Raw genomic sequence first — 19,499 nt, forward strand, 5'->3', positions numbered from 1 at the left:
ACGAGCGGCCTGCCGGTTCCCAAAGCGCCCCCCCGACCCCCCTGGGCATGGGGACCAGGACCCCGGCCCTCCTGCCCGGCCCGATCCTCACCCCGGGGTTCCCCTCCCCGACGAGGCGGGACCCACGCCCCCAGCCCCGGTTGCCCCTCAGCACGTCCTGGCCACACGCCCACGCCGCCCCGGCCCCGCAGAGCCGTGGGTCACCCCTGCTTCAGGAGCGACTCTCCCTCCAAGGGGCTGGATAAAGGGCTGAGAGGCTGCCAAGAGGGAGTTGGGTGGGGGGCACGAAGCGTACAGACCCTCGGTGGCGGGGAGTCCTGAACTCACAGAATGTTCCAGAAAGGGGCCTTTCCTGGGGGGAGGAAGAGGCTCAGTGCAGCGAGGGCTGAGATCCTACCAGCTGAAGGAGAGGCCTGTTTTACCACAAAGAAGCCACACAGGTTTCAGGAGTGAGTTCTCGGTGATGGTGAGAGGCCTGTGCCTAGAAGACACATGTTTGGGGCATTAGAGACCATAAAGGGCGGGGATCCACTGAACCTGGCTCCACGGTCGCTGAAAATTGTAGAAAGCAGGGGCTTTGCTCCTGGACGGCAGAGAAGCTCAGGGCACGGGGCAAAAGGTGGCCTGAGGCCCCAGGAGCAAACGAGGGCACGTCCCGAACACTAAGCATGGCACCCATGACTTCGGGGACGCGGACCCGTCCACACGGGTCCCTCTGGGTCCTCTGCGTGGAGGCCGTCGTGATAGGGAACAGGCCTGAGGCTCCTGCAGTGTCAGTGGCCGCGGGCACAGGGCCGGCCGACAGCGCCCTGCTCTCCCCGCCCTGGCTTTGCCCCTCTGACCTGGTGGCCAGCAAGGCAGCCAACAGCCTCGGTTTCCTCATCGCGCAGGTGTGCTGCTCTGCGACACGTACAGAGCCCGGTCACCGTGCAGGGCTGTGTGAGGGCATCACCGGGCCCGCGTCCCCTCTGTGGGCAGCCCTGCGCCAGCTCCTGGGCACTGGGTAGCCAAGCCCGAGGAAGGGCTGGTGCAGCAGCACTGAGGGTGTCCCAGCTCCCCACTGATGGTCACAAAGCCCGAGGCCCACAGCCGTGGCTCCCAGGACGGCCTCTTCCTGAGGGACGTCCCGCCTCCAACCCCCACCCAGGCTAACACTGGGATTCGGGGGCCAGCACCCAGGGGGTCAGGATGTAGCAGCCCGACAGGCCTCTCTGTCTGACTTGCCCCCTCGGAGGACCTCCCAAAGCACCCAAGAACCTTCCGTGCACCCCACCCAGCCCCCAGTGCCCCCCAAAGCACCCAGGGACCCTCCATGTGCCCCACCTGGACCCCTGGTGAGTCTGAAGCTTGATTAGCCTTTGCCTTTAGAGCCCGTGGGCCCCAGCCCTGGGCATACAGGGTGGGACTAAGGCCAGGGCTAGGAGGGGCTCCTCCAGGCCACCCCAAGCCAGGCCAGTGCCCCCCAACCCTGCCATCCCTCTGCATTCCTACAGCATCTCCTGTAAGTTCTCCCAGAAGCCACCTCTGGTCCCGGCCCCCACCAGCTCTGAGGCCAGGGCGGGTCCCTATTCTCCGGCCAGGGCACAGGGACAGTGCAGGAGGCAGGGCACAGGACAGAGGGACAGCCCCCCACAGGGCCTCTTCCTTGTGCCCTCCTGCCACATAGGCACCTGGGCCCCGTGATGGGTTGTTCACACCTGCCTTTCTGTCACCTCTGGTCTGGGAGCCCCTGACCCGTGTCCACCTGTGCGCCTTCCCCGGACAGTCTGTGGAGGCAGCTGCAGCTGGGCACAAGCCCCGTGGGGACCACCGCAGCCTGGGGGAGTCTGAGCAAAAGGCCCCCTGATCCAGGGAGGGCCTTCCCACCTCCTCCACTGCCCCACTTGTCCAGGATCATCAACCCGGGCCCCCAGGGAGCTCCACGGTGCCCTCCAGCCCTGAGGGAGCCACCCCAGGACGCCAGATGGGCCGGGCCTAGGCGTGAGGGCCTCCACTCAGCTCTGACACCAGTCACTGGGCGACTGGAAAACCCCTTCACCCCTCAGGGTTTCCTGTCCCTCAGCTGAGGTTCAGGACCCATCACAGCGTCCCACAGCGGTGCAACGGGGATGCCGGGAGCGATGCAGACAGGATGCTGGGAATATTGGTGGGATGAGGGCCGGGGGCATGGGAAGGCCCCACCCAGAGGCCTGCTGGCCAGACAGAGGCCCACACGCCCCGCAGGCAGGGTATCGCTGTGAGCCATCCTCCTGTCCTCCCTCCTCTCCCAACACGTGCCTTCCTTCCTGTGCTCTGTCATCTCCAGCTCTAACGCCCGGGCTGGGGGCTGGGACCCTGGGCTGGGCAGGGGTGTGGGGGCCTCTTTCTGCACGGCTGAGGCCTGTCTACACTGGCAGGATCACACTGCTGACTCATGCTGGCGTGGACTCGTGGGTTCACCACGGTGTGGCCATATTTGGATTTGAGAATATTTTAATATGAGGACCGTGAAAATTCCTCCAAAATCAATTTCCTTGTCTGTATTTCTGTTCTCAGAGCCCCAGTGGACAGGGGTTCCCGTAATAAAAAAAATAACATCGCGCTGTCCTCCTTCTGCCTCTTCAGGGAGACGTTTTGCTGAGAGTTGTCCGATTCTCTTGGAAGAGAAGACAAAACCGCCGGTTGTCTCTTTAAATCAGCTCTGCGGTGTGATGGGGCCCGCGGTCTGGCTGGGAAGAACCATTCCCACCCTGCAGCAGGGAGCTGGCCGCAGCCATCAGCGCCTCCCCCATCCCCATGGTTACGGCTCCTGCTTCCCGACCGTCCCTGGTCCCTGGCTGTCGCCCGCCCGAGGGAGCAGGCCCTCCCCACCGGAGTCCGGGAAGCCGCCTGCTGAGAACGGCAGTGACTGCCTGCCCCTCCGGCTCTGACACCCTCCCTGGCGCAGAGCTCTGGCCGTCGCCGGGCTGCAGCCTTGCAATCTGTTGATAACTCCACTCACGAGCTCCAGCGCTGCCCCTGGGGTGGAAAACTGCTCCCGGACCCGGGAACTCACCGCCTCTCGCCAACAAGGAAGCGCAGGACCGCTGCCACTCCTGCTGTTTTTGCCAGAATAGGTGAGAAGTTGGGCTGCGTTTCTCCAGGGTCCGCGCGGCAGGTGGGCCCCCGGGCGAGGAGGCAGTGGGACTTGGGGGGGAGGCGAGGTCGGAGCCCGGTGGCCACAGCATACACTGCCCCGGCCGCTTCCTGGGCATCAGCGCTGACCGGGAGTGAGCAGTTCCTGCTCTTCCAAATGCAGCTTCTCAACAACTTTGGGTTACACAGACGGCACGGAGCCACCAGATAAACTGATGTGTGTGGGAGACGCCAGCCCGTGAGGTCTGGCCACGTCCGGAGCGGAAGCTTCGCCCTCCCGGGTCTGGCTGTCTGTTGGGGGTTATTGGAGTCTCTTGACTTAAACTGACAGACATGCTGTACGTGTCTTCTGCAGCCTGAGGTTGGGCTGAGTGTCTCGAGCTGGGATGGCAAGCGGAGGTTGGTTTTTAAATATGGATAAGGAAGTGCTCCCCGGGGGCACCGTCCCTCTAAGGCTCTGAGGCCCCAGGTCGTCCCCGGAGCCTCTGCCTGACTCCCGTACCTCCAGCCAGACGCTCCAACAGGCTGGCCGGGTCGAAGGGAGATGAGATGGGGGCAGACTTCGGAAACAGCTGCTGCCGGCTGCAGCCGGGGGGCTGCCCTGTGGGTGGGGTGCTAGATGCAGGTGGCAGGGAGGACCCCCACCCGCCCTGACCCGCCCTGTCTTCACAGATGGGGGCGGCCTCTCCACCCTCACCCGCCCCATCACGGTCGCCCAGGGCTGTACCCCGTGGCCGCTGCCTGGGACCTTGACCTTCTGGACGGCCATGGAGGCCGGCGGGGAGAACGGCGCGACGTAATCGGCTGTGCCGTTGGCACCACCTCCATCCCCTGCTCACACTTCAGTAACTTCGCAGGGCTCATGGTGAGTACACGCGGGGGCCGGGGGGGGGGGCGGGCAGGCTGAGGCTGCCACCGCCACTCACGGATCCCCAGGCAGGGAGAGTAAGCTGCCTTGTGGCCAGCCGGGGGCGGCGGCCAGGGGCCCTGGGGGTGGGGCCGGGGTGGGGGGGGGGGGCGGGCCTCGGGCTGCCTGCTCCATTGCTCGTCAGCGGCTGCTCGGCGTAGATCATACTGATTAGTGGCAGACGTGCTGCAGTGTTGAATCACGGAATCAGTGGAAGAGACAGTGTCCCACCACCACCCAGGCTCAAGCCGTGACCTGTGAAAACCTCTCTGACCCCGGGCTGGGGCCCTCCCTCTCCCGGCCCCAGGCCCCGCACACGGCCCTCCCGCGGCAACCCTGCCGGCCCCCTTCCCGTCAGAAAGTTGGCCGAATGGCAGGGGATGCGGGTGGGCTTCAGCGGCACGTTTGGCAAGCACAGAGAACGCCTCTCTCACCAGAAAAGGGGGTGCGGCTGGCTGTGTGGGGCTCGGCCTGCAGGCTCGGGGCGCTTCCCTGTGGTTCCTGCTGGTTTGGATTCCGGAAAGGGTGATGCTGAGTAAATAATGCATTGTGCATGCTTGTGAGGGACAGCGGCCGAGCGCACGCAGAGAACGCCGATGGCCGAGGACAGCGCGGCCACAGTGGCCGAGGCTAGGACACTGTCAGTGGGTCGTCAGTGCAGACCTGACTCTTCACAAGCAGGGGTGTGTCTGAGTCACTTACTCATTTTCTTCCTGTTGGATTCGAAATGTCCAAACAAGAGAGATGCTTTTTGCCGAAGGTCGGCGTCATCTCGCAGAGCTGCCGTGCCACCCGCCTCTCAGGCATCTGAGGGTGTGTGCTCCAGGCGCAGCCGGGCCCGCACCCCAGCCCTGAGCCGTCACCTGTTGCCACCACCCCCCAACAAGCCAGGGCCTCCGGGTTGGCCGTGTTTGAAGCTTTGCATCCTCGAATTTATATCCTCATTTGCAAAATGGGTCCCGTCATTGGCAGATGAAGGGGGAGGGGGGGCAGCACCGCCCCGGGGGCGCCACCGCACGTGATCCAGATGCCCCAGCGTCAGGCCCCATCTTCGCCTCCGTCTCTGACCCTCCAGCCCTCTGTGCAAATCTGCAGGGCCGCCCAGGCCGCCCAGCACCCTCCTTCCTTCCTCCAAGTCCATCCACACCCTCCCCCCAGCCCCAGCCAGCTCCACGCCGGCCAGTCCAGGACTCTGGGAACCAGCTGGATTTCCCTTGCCTGGAGAGCTTGGAGTCTCAGCAGTCTGTTGGGGCTTTATTGCTAACAAATAACATTTACACCGGAGAGAGCTTCTGAGAGGAACAGAGATGCCAACCTAACGTGTGGTGCTGCAGTTCTGCTGCAAACACTTTCCTGCCTGTGTCTGGGAGCCTGTGGGTGAGACGCCTGCGGCCCCTGGGGGCTGTGGGGAGGACAGCCAGCGGGGGCAGCTCCGGCCCCGTGCCCCAGGATGCCACACTCCGGCCACCTGCTCGGGCCTGGCCCTGGCAGTCAGCTGCCCGACCAGCTCCTGAGTGTAACGGCACCGAGGTGTCCTGGAGGCACCTGGAGGTGTCGAGGCGCCCACGACCCCGGTTTGAACCGTGCTGAGCCCTGAGCATCTTCGGGCACCTGTGCCTCCTTCTGAGCGAGTTGCCTGTGTGCCCTCGGCACCAACGGGTTGGTGAACAGCCAGGCGCTCCCCTGGGGGCTGAGGGGCTGGGGGACCTGCACCCTGCCGCCTGGTCTCCAGCAGGTAAAGCCCAGGCCCCACACCTGCCCGGCGCTAACCCTCATCAGAGTGTAAAGCGGGACCTGACTGCACGGCTGCCTCTGCGATGGTGCTGTTGATACGCGAATTCAAGAAGGTGCCCAAGCGCGTGCGGCTCTGCCCTCGTGCTCCTCTCTGGTCCTCACCGTCAGCGCAGAGAGCAGCGCTCTGCAAGGGAGCAAAGTGACGGGTCTGGAACTGGAGTGGAAACCGTCCAAGCCGGGCACGCTTTCCTTCCTGAGTGTGGCATCCGGCGGTCCCGCGGGCGGTGCTGGCCCCGCCGCTGCTCTCCGGCCATACCTGTCGCGGGGGATTAGCTGGGAGGCAGGACTGGTGTACATGGCCTCCCCGCAGCCCCTGTGGCCTCAAGTGGGGCCCAGAGGGTGAGCCCACCCGCTCACCGATGTGGTGGCCTGAGCGCCACGGAGACCTGCTCGGCGATGGCTCTTCAGCGTGGCCCGGGCCCAGGAGGCGGCCGCGGTGGCAGCCCCGCTGGCTTCGAGTCGGGGTGACCTTCGCCAGGTCCCGCAGGGCCTGGAGCCGGGACAGGGTGAGAGGCCAGGCCATCCCAAGGGCAGACGCCACGCAGGACGCCCCGGTCCACACAGAAGCACCCGCGTTCCAACAAGAAGGGTGGAAGTAAAGCCCCAGAGAGACCAGGGTGGATGCAGGGCGGGGCCCGGGAAGCCGGTGCATCAGCAGGAGGCGGGAGCCCGCAGGGCGCCCATGGGCTCCCTCTGAGCCCACGGAACCCGGGCCACACCTGTGGGTGGGTTCCCACTCCGACCCGCCCGCTGCCCGCCTGCCATGCTCCAGCCTCAGAGCTTCAGTGAGTTCCTCCAGTTCGCTGCTTTCGATTCAGTCCAATATTTAAATTTCTAACTCAGAAAACCTGCCTTAGGCTCACAGAGTTTGGCGCCCACCTCAGGCCTCCCCTTAACTGTTGACGGTTTTAAGCAAGTAACCCCAGTCCTGAAGGAAAGCCCGTCGTATTTCTCAAGGTCTTTTCTCCAAAGTTCTTCATAATTAGACCAGCCCTCGCACCCTCAAAGGAAGATGCTACAAACCACACGAATGCCCAGTCGGGCCAACCTGTGCTCCGAATGCAGAGATGGCTCATCTGTGTCTGCCTGTCCCCTGGGACTCCCTCGGGGAAGGCTGACGGATCAGCAGGGTCGCCACTAAAAAGCAGACGAGGGGCCGCAGGCTCCACAGAGCTCAGTCTTGGTCGGGACAAGCCCAGGTGGAAGGACCTGCCCACCCGAGACCCCTAAAGGCCCAGCCTTGATGCCTGGCCACGCAGGAGGGACACCCGTACACGGTCTGCACCGTGGCCCGGAGAGGTCCGTTTGCCGCTTTTGATCAGACAAGCGACCCCTGACCTGACCTCTTCCCTCCTTTCTTCTTGTCTTTCTTAACATCCCAATTTGTTTGATTGCAAAACATACCAAAAGGGACACATCCAGCTAAAATCATGATAAGGTGCAAAGGAAAAGGGGAAATACAAACCAGGCAGCACGGGGACTGCCGCCCCAGGACCACTGCTCAGAGCCTGCAGGCTCCATGGGGAAGCAGGAGCCCGGGGTCCCCGGAGGAGACACACTTTAGCTGTAGCTTCCACCGCAGCCCCGCCGGTCGTCCTACAGGCACAGACGTGAGCGGGAATTGCGGGCTTCAGCCCCGCAGCTGGGCGGCTCCCAGCACGCGGTGTGTGGCCACGACCTCTGGGCATTGCCTTCGCCTCCCCTCTTCCTCCATGGGTTCTCTGGACCTCTCTCCAGCCTCTCTGCTCTGAGGTCAACGCTCCATCCACTGTCGCTGGTCCCCAGAGCACTGCTGGGTCCACGGCCTCTGAGGGGCTTGCCTATCCAATGCTGTCTGACCACATACTGGACCATCATAAGGGTTTTGCCCGTGGAACGCTCGCAGAGTAGCTTATTCCAAGAGGAACGTGTACATGTGTGAACTTTAAAATATAAATTCCAGCGCCATTTTGCATTACTTACTTTGAATTTTAAATGTCACCTCTAAAAATGTAGAAAGCGCTGTTGATAACTCTGATTTGGAGAAAGGGAAAAAAATAGGAGGCCAAGTGGAATTAAATCTCTGTTCCTCCTAAATCATATATTGTGGATGCAGCTGCTGCGGGGTCAGAGGCCCTCCTCACCACTGTGAGAAGCCTCAAAACCGGGCCCTCGGACGAGAGGGAAGGGGTCCAAAAGCGGGTGGCCTCCGGGCTGGTCCAATGACAGGCTGGGCGTCGTCCTCAGGAAATGCCTCTGGGTCTTGAACGGATGCTCTGAGATGTTTTCCTGCTGCAGGAAAACCAGTTCTGGCTCTTACTAGGCTTAACATAAAGGGGTTTTGCGTGTGTGAATAGAAACTGGCAGATAAGATGCTTTTGGCGGTAAGCTCTCCACCGCAGGTCCGGGAGCTGCATGGGCTCCCCCGTCGTGGGCCAGATGCACCTGTGGCCCTCGGACCCAGGGCATCAGGCCGTTGCTGTGGACGCTGCATCAGGAAGCAAGTGCTTGCTCTGCTCACCCCCCTCCTCCGCCATCCCTCCCCAAACCCCAGAAAGAGTCAGGGGTCTGACCTCAGTCTTTAGGGGCAGCAGTGCAGGTGACAGCACCCGGAAAAGGTGGGGAAGGGGCTTGTAAGCCCCCCAGAGGGGGTGGACCCGCCCCGGGTCCCTCAGCTCCAGGAGAGACACCAGGACACACGGGTCCCGATTGAGTCAGTGAGAGAACCTGACGGGCCAGACCCGGAGCGGCTCTTACCTGTGGCCATGAAACCAGTAACAGAGGCCCAGGTGCACTTTTGTGAAGGGTCAGGGGGTCTCAGCCCCGGCTGATGTCACAGGAGGGACACACCATCGTCCCCCATGAAAAGGACGACACACACAGGCCCAGGGATGCCGCCAGTGCCCGGTCAGACCTGAATCCAACACTCCCGGCTGATGACTCTCAATGAAAAGGTCATCCAATATCAGGACTTGCCCAGGAAAACCTGCCTTTCCTCGACGTTTGCAGTGAGCTGCATCTGGCAGGAGGCTGGTGCCCGTGGAGCCTGACGAATGCAGAAACACCCTGGGACTACCGGGCCTCATGAGCCCCCTTCCCGCCATCGCCTGACACCAGATGCTCCAGAATTCAGGATGCGTGAGGGCCCCTGGCAGGCGGGACGCTGGTGGGAGCTGAACGCCCCCGGGAAGCAAGAACGGCAGGCTGCTCTCTCCCTCTCGTGAAACATCTATTCTCCACCAGGAGACCTTCCTGCCCCTCATCACAGAGGCCCATCCTCGCCCAGACGGAGGCTCCTGGCTGCAGGACAGAGGGCCCAGCAACCTTCGTGCTCCCCTGGGTGTGGTGGGAGCCCTGCCAGGATTTGACCACAGACCCTCCCCTGTGCCAAGCCTTCCCAGGCATCTTGAGTGGGCGGGACCTCCAGGTCTCCCCTGGGGACGTGCAGCCTCTGCGTCCCAGTTACCTCGAGGCTGGCGTCTGTTGGCTGCCTTTCCTCCTGAGCTCGTGGACTTGGGCTGTGCGTGCAGCGTGCATCCTGCTGACACCCTGGGTGTCCAGACGGGAGCTGTTGGTGTTCCGTGCACGTCTACACCTGCGCTTCAGACTTCCTGGCCCGTGGACGGTCAGGACTGCAGCATGAGGGCAGCCGCGGTGTCCGGCCTGCGGTCTGCCAAGCGGCACGGCGCCCTTCCCCGACCGCCTGCTTATTCTGGGCAGGGCGCTATTTCTGGCTTCACTGGACAGCGGGGCCCCTGGGCAGCCAGACGCTGAGGCCCCCTTTGCATCCAGGTCACTCGGTGCCTCTTCCCGGGTGACCAAATTCAATCAGCTGTTGCCACGACAACAGCGACCTCCTCACCAAAGTCCCTGCGTCGGAGCAAAGTCGGGGTGCAGAGGCCCCAGCTGGGCCCAGGGTGGCTCCTCTGAGCACGTCCTCTGGCTGGCCGGGCCTCCAGGAATGTCCACGAGGAGAGAAGCCACCTGAGCCCGGACGCGCTGGCTTCCTGACTCCCGCCGTGACAGGCCAAGGCCTTCTCGGCGTGCCTCTCTGCTCCCCACGACTCCATCCTGGAGGAGCCGCCAGCCACCTCCGCTGTCCTCACAGCCCAGGGAGGCACCAGTTGGAGCTGCTCTGGGCCTGAGGCGGGGCCATCAGCCATGGACGCCCCTGTGGTCTGCGGGAATGGGGCCAGCACGACGGCAGACCCCTAGCTCTGACCACCAGCCCCGTGGTCACAGCCGGCGCAGCTCAGGTGGTCCCACAGGGGACACCAGGCAGCCCTCCACAGGCCCAGCTCAGCCTGTGGGCACTGGCCCCCAGCCTGCTCCCCAGAGCCCGGCGTGTCCCCCAGGGCCATGGGAGCAGAGTAGGGCATTCAGGCTGGGGCATCGAGCAAGGGCTCCACCCTCTGACCTGAGCAGTGGGAACCAGAGCACCGCTCAGCTTGTCCCCTGGGGCGGCCGTGACAAAGTCCCACAGAGCAGGCAGCTTAAACCACAATCCAGGAGGCTGGACGTCCAAGGTTCGGGCGCCTGCAGGTTGGCTTCTCCTGAGGCCTCTCCTTGCAGTGTAGACGGCCCCTCCCGCTGTGTGCTGGTGCCGGCCCCTTCTTACAGGGACTCTGGTCCCTTTGGTCAGGGCCACCCGAGGACCCTACCCAACCTGAGCCACATCCCTAAAAGCCATCCCCTCCGGATGGTGGGGACAACTCAGTCCACAGGGGGCTTCTCGTGTGACTCGACGACTTGTACCACACGAAGCGTCCAGAGCAGGGCTCGGTGCGGGCAGAGGGTCGGAGGTCAGAGGTGGGTGCCGCAGGCTCTAGCCCCTACCTCCCAGCCTGGTGTGCCCCGAGCCCCTCCGGGTCCTCCACCGGCCCTGGGGGTGCCCCTGGCGGGTGTGCCCGGCCCCGCCCTGGGAACGCAGCTCCGACGCAGGGCACTTCCGGGGCTGCGTCGGGGGTTGGCCTCAGAGCTCCAGCGCCTGAAGCAGGGGGCCTCGCTTACCTGATGAATAAACAGACAGAACCTCCCTCAGCTCTGAAAGTCCAGCCCGGGGCATTCTGCCCTCAGTCTTACATCCTCCAGGGAAAATGGATATCCTTTGAACCCTGACCTTCAGCCCTTTACCTGGGCTGTGACTAACAGTGAAGGTTGTACACCTGGGGTTCTCGAGCCTATTCACACCTGCTGCTCTTCCCCCACTGACCTGAGTCACCTCTGGGCAGACTTACTGAAATGATACAAATTCTCCTGGGAGACCACGAAAAGCAGCATTGCAGTGGGTGTGAGGCCCAGAGTGGACTTGGGGGTAATCTGACACGAGCCTCATGGGAGCAAGTTGTGCCGTCATACGAGGGCATCTGACAGAAGCAGGAGCCGGGTGGTCCACCAGCCCCCCCGGGAGGGCGAGGAGTCTGGAGGCCAACAGACAGCACAGCAGGAGGCTGCCCTCGGGGAGCTGGCCGTCAGAGCCCCCAGAGGCGCCCGCAGCTGGTGGGGGGCCCACGAGGCCACACGCCGCCTGCCCTGAGCGCTCCGCAGGTTGGGGGCCCCCCCCTGCCCCAGGCCGACCATTTCTGCTGAGACCTGCGAACCTCCACCCGATCCAGGAAATGCTTCCAGCCCCTCGCCGGGCGGAGGCTGAACCTGGGGACAGCCCGGCCACCTTGGTCACACGGGTGTGCTCCGTGTCCTTTCCAGGATTTGAGGACTGTCCTATCCCTGCCCCAGTCCCCAGGGGAGTTCCTGCACCCTGTCGTGTACGCCTGCACTGCCGTCATGCTGCTGTGTCTGCTGGCCTCCGCCATCACCTACATCGTGCACCAGAGGTAAGGCCCGCCCTGCCCTTCGCCTTCGAGGGCAAGCTCTCGCTTGCCCTCACGTAGCAAGGAGTCCAGGAAGGTGCTTCACAGGCAGCCGGCCAGCTTGAGGCTGCCCAGTGCCCAGACAGCGCTGGCAGCCGAGGGTGGCCAAGTACTGGGCGACACCCTCACCTTCCATCCCGGGCCCCCCCGTGCTCATCAATTCAGGTGACATGCGCTCTTTCTCCAATGGCACCGTGTCTGTTCAGGGGCCCCCACAGCCCATGGCCTGAGGAAGTTAGAGTAGCTGCAGAAACTTCGAGCAGCCTTGCCCTCTGCTTTTCATCTACAGGGGAGTCCAACTGGTTTCCTACAGAGCTGGTTTCCTGGCCACGTCTGCCTGGAGGGGCTGGGGCATCACTTGAAGATGCGCTGGGTAATGTGAGGAGGGGTCCCGGCCACCCATCAGGGTCAAGTCCACAATCAAAGTCATGGGCAAAGCCCAGGCCACGGTCATAACCATGGTCATGGGAAGAGGCTTGGGCGTGTCCAAGGCCAGGGTCAGGGGAAGAGGCTTGGGCGTGTCCAAGGCCAGGGTCAGGGGAAGAGGCTTGGGCGTGTCCAAGGCCAGGGTCACAGGTAGAGGCTTGGGCGTGTCCAAGGCCAGGGTCACAGGTAGAGGCTTGGGCGTGTCCAAGGCCAGGGTCAGGGGAAGAGGCTTGGGCGTGTCCAAGGCCAGGGTCACAGGTAGAGGCTTGGGCGTGTCCAAGGCCAGGGTCACAGGTAGAGGCTTGGGCGTGTCCAAGGCCATGGTCATAGGTAGAGGCCTGGGTGTGTTCAAGGCCACAGAGAAGCTGTGGTCATAATCACAGCTGCAGGCATAGGCTAAGCAATTTCATTTTGTCCATCGCCAGGGCTGGGGACTGGTCATGGGTATGCTCACAGCCACAGGCAGCGTCCTATCCAGGTACAGGCCCGGCTACAGGGGATCATGTCAGAGACAGTCAGTCACAGCCTCCTCCTAAGGTACAGCCTCTGCTCAGAGAGGGAAGAACTCTGTCTGGGGAACCAGGAGGCGGGACTGGGTTTCTTCCCCATCCTCCCTCTGGGACACTGGACAAATCATAGCGTCCCAGGGCCTCAAGGTCCTCATCTGTCCAATGACCAGAGACCTCCCAGTCACAGTATTCCAGGGCGATTTTCCAACAAACCACCCAAGGCCACATGCTAAGGTGGATTCAGCGAGTCCATCCATCTTTCCCCGGCCTGGTCTCTCTGGCGTGCTTTTCCCTGCCCGTCTTCGTCCCGCTCCGAGGTCTTCAGCCCATTCCCCGCGTGGACGGGACGTGGCATTTGGAGAAAAGGGTTCACTTCTACGCTCTGCCCTGAGAGGCCGGTTCCTGACCTGAAATCTCCGTTCCCGCAGCGCCATCCGGATCAGCCGGAAAGGCCGGCACATGCTCCTGAACTTCTGCTTCCACGCGGCCCTGACCTTCTCCGTGTTTGCTGGCGGCATCAGCCGCACCAAGTACCCTACCCTGTGCCAGACGGTGAGTGCTTTGGGTCTTCGTCTTGCTACAAACTCTGAAGTGCTTGTCGACTCTCCTTCCAAAGGGGAAACTCGTGACAACCGTCTTGTGTGTGAAACCACACTCAAGCGCTCGCTCAGGCTTCTCGTGAAGGGGGCAGTTAAGCATCCAGTGTGCCTACACCCCTCCCGCGTGAGTCTGACCGACTTGCTCAGCATTTGATCATGTCATTTAGTTTATTTTCCAATCGGACCAGTTTTCTCCAAGGCTTATGGTGACATGTTAATGAGACATTCATAGTCCGGGGCTCATTACAGAAACAGGGATGCGACCTGCCTCTCCTGCAGAGACAGGTGGGGTAGGAGCACAGGGGTGGGACCCCCTGCTCCCTCGGCCCAGGTAAGAGTCCATGGATGTAGGTGAGAGAGTGCCATCGCTGGTGGGTCGCCGGGGATTCGGGGCCATGGAAGAGACACGCGGGCCCCACCCTCCAAGTGAGACTCGGCGGTCTTGTGCTGGGGAGGTCTGGCCCTCTCAGGTGAAAGGGGAGCACAGAGAAGACACAGAGGGGTCTTCTTCCCACCCCACAGCCCCTCCTGACCTTCCTTAAAAGGGGGGAAAGGGACTTCCCTGGCAGTCCAGTGGTTAAGACTCTGCACTTCCACTGCAGAGGGCCCAGGTTTGATCCCTGGTCGGGGAACTAAGATCCCACCTGCCACACAGCGCGGCCAAAAGAAGGCGGGATGGGTAGTATGAACTACCCTCCGGTCCTGACAGAGCCCAGAAAGAGGCCCTTCCGTCAACTGTGAGTCAAGGACAGAAGGCCCAGGTGCCTTTGCAACTGGATATCGAGGCCCCTCGTGCTCTCCCCCTCCAGCCTCTCACCAGCCCGCCTACTCCTGGCCTCAGCTCAGCCCAGTGGACAGTGCCCTCCAGGCGGGCAGACCCCTCCAGGTGGGCAGATCCCTCCAGCACCCAGGCGGGGGCCAGGTGGGGCTTCCCCATGGACCACAGGGCATCTCACCAAGGACTCATTTGGTGTGTGTCCATCTGCTTGGACCACGTGGAGGGAGCATCTCTGCCGGCACCCACCAGGACGTCACATGCACCCCTCGCAGCCTTGGTTGTGTGAATTCAACAACAGTTTATTGACAGCCGTGAGGGCTGCTGCAGCCCAGTTACCTGGCCTCCACGCCCCCTGTCCACACGAAAAATGACTCGTCCTCCTGCACAGACGGCGGCAGCTGGGCGGCTCCTGGGTGTCAGGGGCAAGAGGCTGCTCCCACAGGGGCACCTTGGGGAGGAGTCAGGCTGTGAGCTCCCCCCCCCGATGCCCTCCTCCCTGCAAACAGGGTGCCAGACCCATGAGACAGGACCTGGGGGCCCTGTGGCCCAGTCTCCCCACGCTCCTCTACACGGAAGAGAGGTCACTTTTCTGCAAATCCATGTTAGGGCCAACCATCCCATTGGGAAGACAATTCTGCCACCTGTTCCTGGACCCCAGCAGAAAAGTCACCAAGCACATCCCTGAAAACCATGCAGAGGGGCAGACACGCTTCCGGAAGCCTCTCGATAGCGTGGAAACACCCCTGGGAGAGCCCCGGGAAATCCAATTTACCGTCCGCCTGTGAACACCTGCTGAGACGTGGAGCCATCTGGAAGCAGTGATATGGATTGTTATCTTTATTCCACACTTTGCCACCAACGCTCCGCACGCCGGGACCCTGCAGTGGGAGCCCTGGGACCTGGCGGTGCAGCCAGCCCCTCAGGTCATCACGGCCCTTACAGGCCTGGGAGCCCCGCCTCCCCCAACTGGGAGCCCACCCCAAGACTGCCAGCCCAGACAGAGGCTCTGGGGGCCAGGCGTCCTCGTGGCAGCCGAGGCCTGGCCGGTGCAGCCGGGTGGACCCCGAAGTGTGTGGTGGATAGGGGCGGACAGGCCTGGGGTGTCTGGAGAGGCAGGATCTGCAGAGGTCCTGCTGGTGTGAGACACGCTCGGTCCCCTCGTAGTGACAACCTCATGGCCCTGCCGGGAGCAACCTCGGTTCTGGAGTCCGTGCTGGCCTGGCTTCCCGACCACGTTTCCAGAAGGAATCAGGAACTCGCTTTCTCTCACAGACGAGCAGTAGGCCAGGTCTGGGGCAGTGAGAACAAGATTCCAGCAGGACAGCCGGCCGCACGCAGGCTGAACATCACCCACCGAGCGCCCAGAAGAGAGAGAGCAGGTGCGGGGCTGGGTGGCCACAGCCGTGGGGCCATCGCTCGCTGGAGGAGAGAGAGCCCAGGGGACATGGCCCAGGACCAGGACGGTTGGAAGGTGTGAAGGTTGACATTCTGTGTCGAGCCGAACGGCCATGGTGCAAACATCTTTTTGGTCAAACCTCTTTCTGCGCCCGTCTGTGAGCGTGTTTCTGCGTGAGGTGAACATTCGAGCCGTGGCCGGAGGAAAGCAGACTGTCCTCCCCAACACTGGCCTCATCCAGTCCACGCGGGCCTGGACAGAAGAGAAGTCTGAGTAAGAGAGACCCCTGTGTGTCCTGGGGCTGGGACCTCAGTCTCTCTCCTTTGGATCCGGGCTCAGACCGAAACCGCACAGTCGGCTGTCCCGCCAGCTGCAAATTCTGGGTGTCTCAGCCTCCGTGATCACACGAGCCGAATCATTAGCATAAATGTGGATTTGCTCCGGCCGGCGGCCAGCCTGCCCTCACCGCGACAGCGACAGCTCACCACCACCCGAGGCCTGACACAGACCCCGCAGCCAACCCTCCTCATCCAGGTGTCACAGGGAAATGTGTTACAGAGACATGAGGAACGAGAGTGGCTCAGGATGGCTGGAGGGAACAGACGGTTGTTATGGCGACGAAACCATGGCTGCGAGCCTCACTGAAGGGCTCCCTGACATCACGGGCATGGGCGGCCGCCGCGGGCCCCGCTAATCCCTGTGCGTCAGCGCCAGCCCTGGGTCCGGAAGCACGGGCGGCGGCCAGCATGGCAGAGGGGCCATCTGGACGCCAGGGTAACGACCCTGCGACCGCTCCACGTGTCCAGCCTGAAGCTGGTGTCTGGCAGACGGAGTCCTGCCGTTTACACCTTCTCATCACCCACAAACTTTCACAGTCCGGGCGACGCTCGGGACAGACGGGTGAAGGGCAGACCTGGCTCTGCTGCCTCCCTGCCCCCACTCTGGGTTCCGGGTCCTCTTCCCGGCCTGGGACCAGCTCCAGAGGCCGAGGGTGGCGTTCCTTCTAAGGACGTGTCTCTGACTGTTTCTACTCACACGTGACGAGAGCCACTCTGCTGTCCTGCAGTCGAGGGCCAGGCCCACATGGTCCCCTTTCCTCCTGTTTCTGGTGCGGGGAGTTCTAGCCCCTCAGGTCCTCATGCCTCCTCTCGGCCAGGCTGGGGTGAGGCCATGAGCTCAAGGCCCCAGGCGCACACGGCCCCACCACGAGGCCCAAGTCAGGCGGAGGGAAAGGCTGGGCTCTCCCCGCTGCAGGGAGCCATCTGAAACCGTAAACACAGCCCAGGGAGTTTCCCACCACCCCACGACGTTCTCACCCATTATTACGGAGCCTTCTCATAAGTAAACACTGAACCCTGGAGTTGATAAATCATTATAATGGTGCGATGTTACCTTTATTCCCAGAATCTCTGTATCCCTTAAACATTGACATCCTTACAATTACAGCCATGTTTTACTTGTCATTGCGAAATGTCAGGTTATTACTTCAAAGGTAACTCATTTTACAGGATCGGATGGAGATGACGGGGTGTGGAATATGTAATCAGCTAAGGCAGATTATTGCCATAGTAATGAGCGACTCCGACTGGCAGGGAGTGAACTTCAGCCTCTGACCCCAAAGCGCTGTATCTCACCCGCGAGCAGCAAACACCGGAATCCCGGGAGACCCCGCTGCGCCGTCGCCCCTCCCTTCCTTTGGTGGGCGCCGCTGGGGCTGAGCCATGCCAACCACACAGACGTGTGCACCCGGCCCACGTGCGGGAGGATGTGCTCGCCACTAGGACCATGCCCAGGGTGTCGCTCACACACCTCTCTGCAGGATGGCCATGCTGACCGTTCAAGGGTCCTGGCAGCCCACGCGACTCCCTTGAGCTCCAGCCCCTGTGAAGTGTGGCATCTGCCCCGAGGACCCCAGTGCCCCCTGCCAGTCCCACTTCCTGTCACCGCCTCCCGAGGATGCGAGGGGCAGGGGCTCGGACTTGGGGGAACGTGCGCTGGCGGAGGCGGGGCTGGGGGGGGCTGGCTCACTCGCTCTCTCCCCCCAGGTGGGCATCGTGCTGCATTACTCCACACTCTCCACCATGCTGTGGATCGGAGTGGCCGCCAGGAACATCTACAAGCAGGTGACCAAGAAGGCCCCGCTGTGCCCGGGGGCAGACCAGCCACCGCACCCCAAGCAGCCCCTGCTCAGGTACTGAGTGCACCTGGCCACCCCACCACCAGGCTCCAAGAGACCCCGGCCCTGGACCTCCCTCTGGGGCTCTTGGCCACAAGGGCACCGGGGGCCTAAGGATGATCCGATGGCACAGGTGGCCAGGGGCAGGGTGGGGCTCCGGTGCTGGGGTGACTGCCCTCTGGTACTGCTGAGCTCCCGCGGGGAGAACCCCAGCACCCATGTCGGGTGGGCGTGGGGAGAGATGGCTCCGTGGTGGGTCCGTGGCCTGGTCTTGGCTTTGGTTTATTCACGGGTCTCAGAGAGCTAAGAGTGGGGCCTGGTCTCAAGGTGACTGCGAGGCTCGGCCACGGGTTCGGAGGCCCCCTCCAGCCAGTTGTCCCCGTTGCCTCCTTGGGCCGCGCAGGCTCGAGGTGGACGTGGTCGGAGCAGGCCTGGGGCCAATGGGAGCCCCAGACCCCCTGCCAGCATCTGAGCCAGGGAGACGCTGTGGCACCAGCCTGCCAGGGCCACGGCAGGAGTGCATCTCACTTCACGCCAAGGAGCGATCTCGGCTCCTTTAGGCAAGGACATACCTGCCCCCGCACTGGGCAGCCATCTGTGGCAATCACTGTTTTGCTGGGCTCTGCCCTTCAATTTTCTGAGCCAAGACTGAACCCAAATCGGCCGTCGGCAAGAGCCAGGCTCAGATCGGCCTACGTGGCCCTGAGCCTGGGCACCAGCTGCCCAAAGCCATCCGGCTGCCACCATCTCCAGGACGTCACCTGAGCTCGGAGAGCATAAGCGTTGGCTGCCCACTGAGCTTCCCCAGGGTGCCCGCTGGTGGTGATGTGCAGCTCGGCCAGAGGTCGCCCTGGACACTGGGGCTGGGGGGGGGGGAGGGGGACCCTTGGCGTTTGGGAGCCTTTTGCCAGGGATTCCTGAGACGATCCCAGCCAGGTGATCCCTGGGAAAGGCAGCTGCTGCCGCTGTGAGGTTGCGGCCCATGCGGGGGGCACCAGGGACACCCGGCCCCTCGGACCGAGCTCTGTCTGGCTTTGCATTTGGAGGGATGTGGACCAGCGCTCAGTAAGCCCACAGACCGGCAGAGCGGCCATTCTGAGGCAGATTAAAAAGCGCCCTGTGTTATTTAAGTGGATAGCGACCCCCCGCAACACCACCCCGTCCCCGCCCCCAGGCTTCCGACACTGTTTGATTTTCAGGTGGAGCAGACGCGTTGCCATGTGGCAACCAGGGGCAGTGGCGCTTTCACAGTGACTTCGGCCAGGGAAGCGGGATGTCATCATCTCGTCTCCTGCCAGGGAGGCCCCAGGTCCCCTGGGTTTAAAAATCACTCTCAAAATGCATTTGTGGGTCTGAAAGTGATTGAAGCACTGCCTGGTTGCTTGAAGACTGGGGTGGAGCTGTGGAGCTCGCTCTGTTTTTCTCTGACAGCTTCAAAATGCACATGACCCGGCTGGGCGCCCAGCACCGTGGGGCTCCGTGACCTGGGGCCTGGGGTGGGGACTGCCCCAGCCGCGCTGTCACACCCGCAGGTCACTCGGGGAAACTGGCCGCTCCTGGTGCTGGCTGGAGGCCACTGCCACACCCCCGCCCCACAGTCCATTTCCTTTAGTACGAAGGGCCTTGACACTGGGGCGTCCACGTAGCGCTGTGACCCCAGTAGCTCCCTCGGTTACCGGCCTGCCCGTCGCCACCCCGTCCCGGCACGCACACCCGCCACGGGTGCAGATGTCGGAGGGCGGGGGCGTCTGCTTCCGGCTCCCCCCTTCACCAGCACAGTCTGCTCTCTCGGCCCAGCCTGGCCGGGGGCTGGCGGCGAATGTGATGGGCCTGGGCCTTCTCCAGAGAGACCAGAGGCTGATCTTGGGGACCCTAAAGGCTGAGGGGAGCCGTCAGGGACCAGAGACTTTCGTCCCAGGTCCCCAGGGCTCACATTCTGCCCTCCACGCTC

The 19,499-nt window shown here is 62.8% G+C and overlaps 1 protein-coding gene across 3 annotated transcripts in view; it reads left to right on the top strand.

The window, feature by feature from the left end:
• The first annotated feature begins 2,652 nt into the window (after nucleotides 1-2,652).
• The window catches only part of ADGRA1 (adhesion G protein-coupled receptor A1), a 35,592-nt gene continuing 18,745 nt past the window's right edge, over nucleotides 2,653-19,499 (top strand). Inside the window, exons 1-5 of one of the 3 annotated variants that reach the window (XM_032608600.1) lie at nucleotides 2,653-3,095; nucleotides 3,787-3,979; nucleotides 11,501-11,628; nucleotides 13,028-13,151; nucleotides 17,418-17,563. In XM_032608600.1, coding sequence (XP_032464491.1) covers nucleotides 3,977-3,979; nucleotides 11,501-11,628; nucleotides 13,028-13,151; nucleotides 17,418-17,563 — 401 coding nt within the window. In that variant the 5' untranslated portion in view covers nucleotides 2,653-3,095; nucleotides 3,787-3,976. Of the gene's footprint in view, nucleotides 3,096-3,416; nucleotides 3,514-3,786; nucleotides 3,980-11,500; nucleotides 11,629-13,027; nucleotides 13,152-17,417; nucleotides 17,564-19,499 lie in introns of those variants that run through there. The other 2 variants (XM_032608602.1, XM_032608601.1) reach the window with 2 other exon arrangements.

The sequence above is a fragment of the Phocoena sinus genome, chromosome 16, assembly GCF_008692025.1.
Source record: "Phocoena sinus isolate mPhoSin1 chromosome 16, mPhoSin1.pri, whole genome shotgun sequence".
In the NCBI taxonomy this organism is placed as follows: domain Eukaryota; kingdom Metazoa; phylum Chordata; class Mammalia; order Artiodactyla; family Phocoenidae; genus Phocoena; species Phocoena sinus.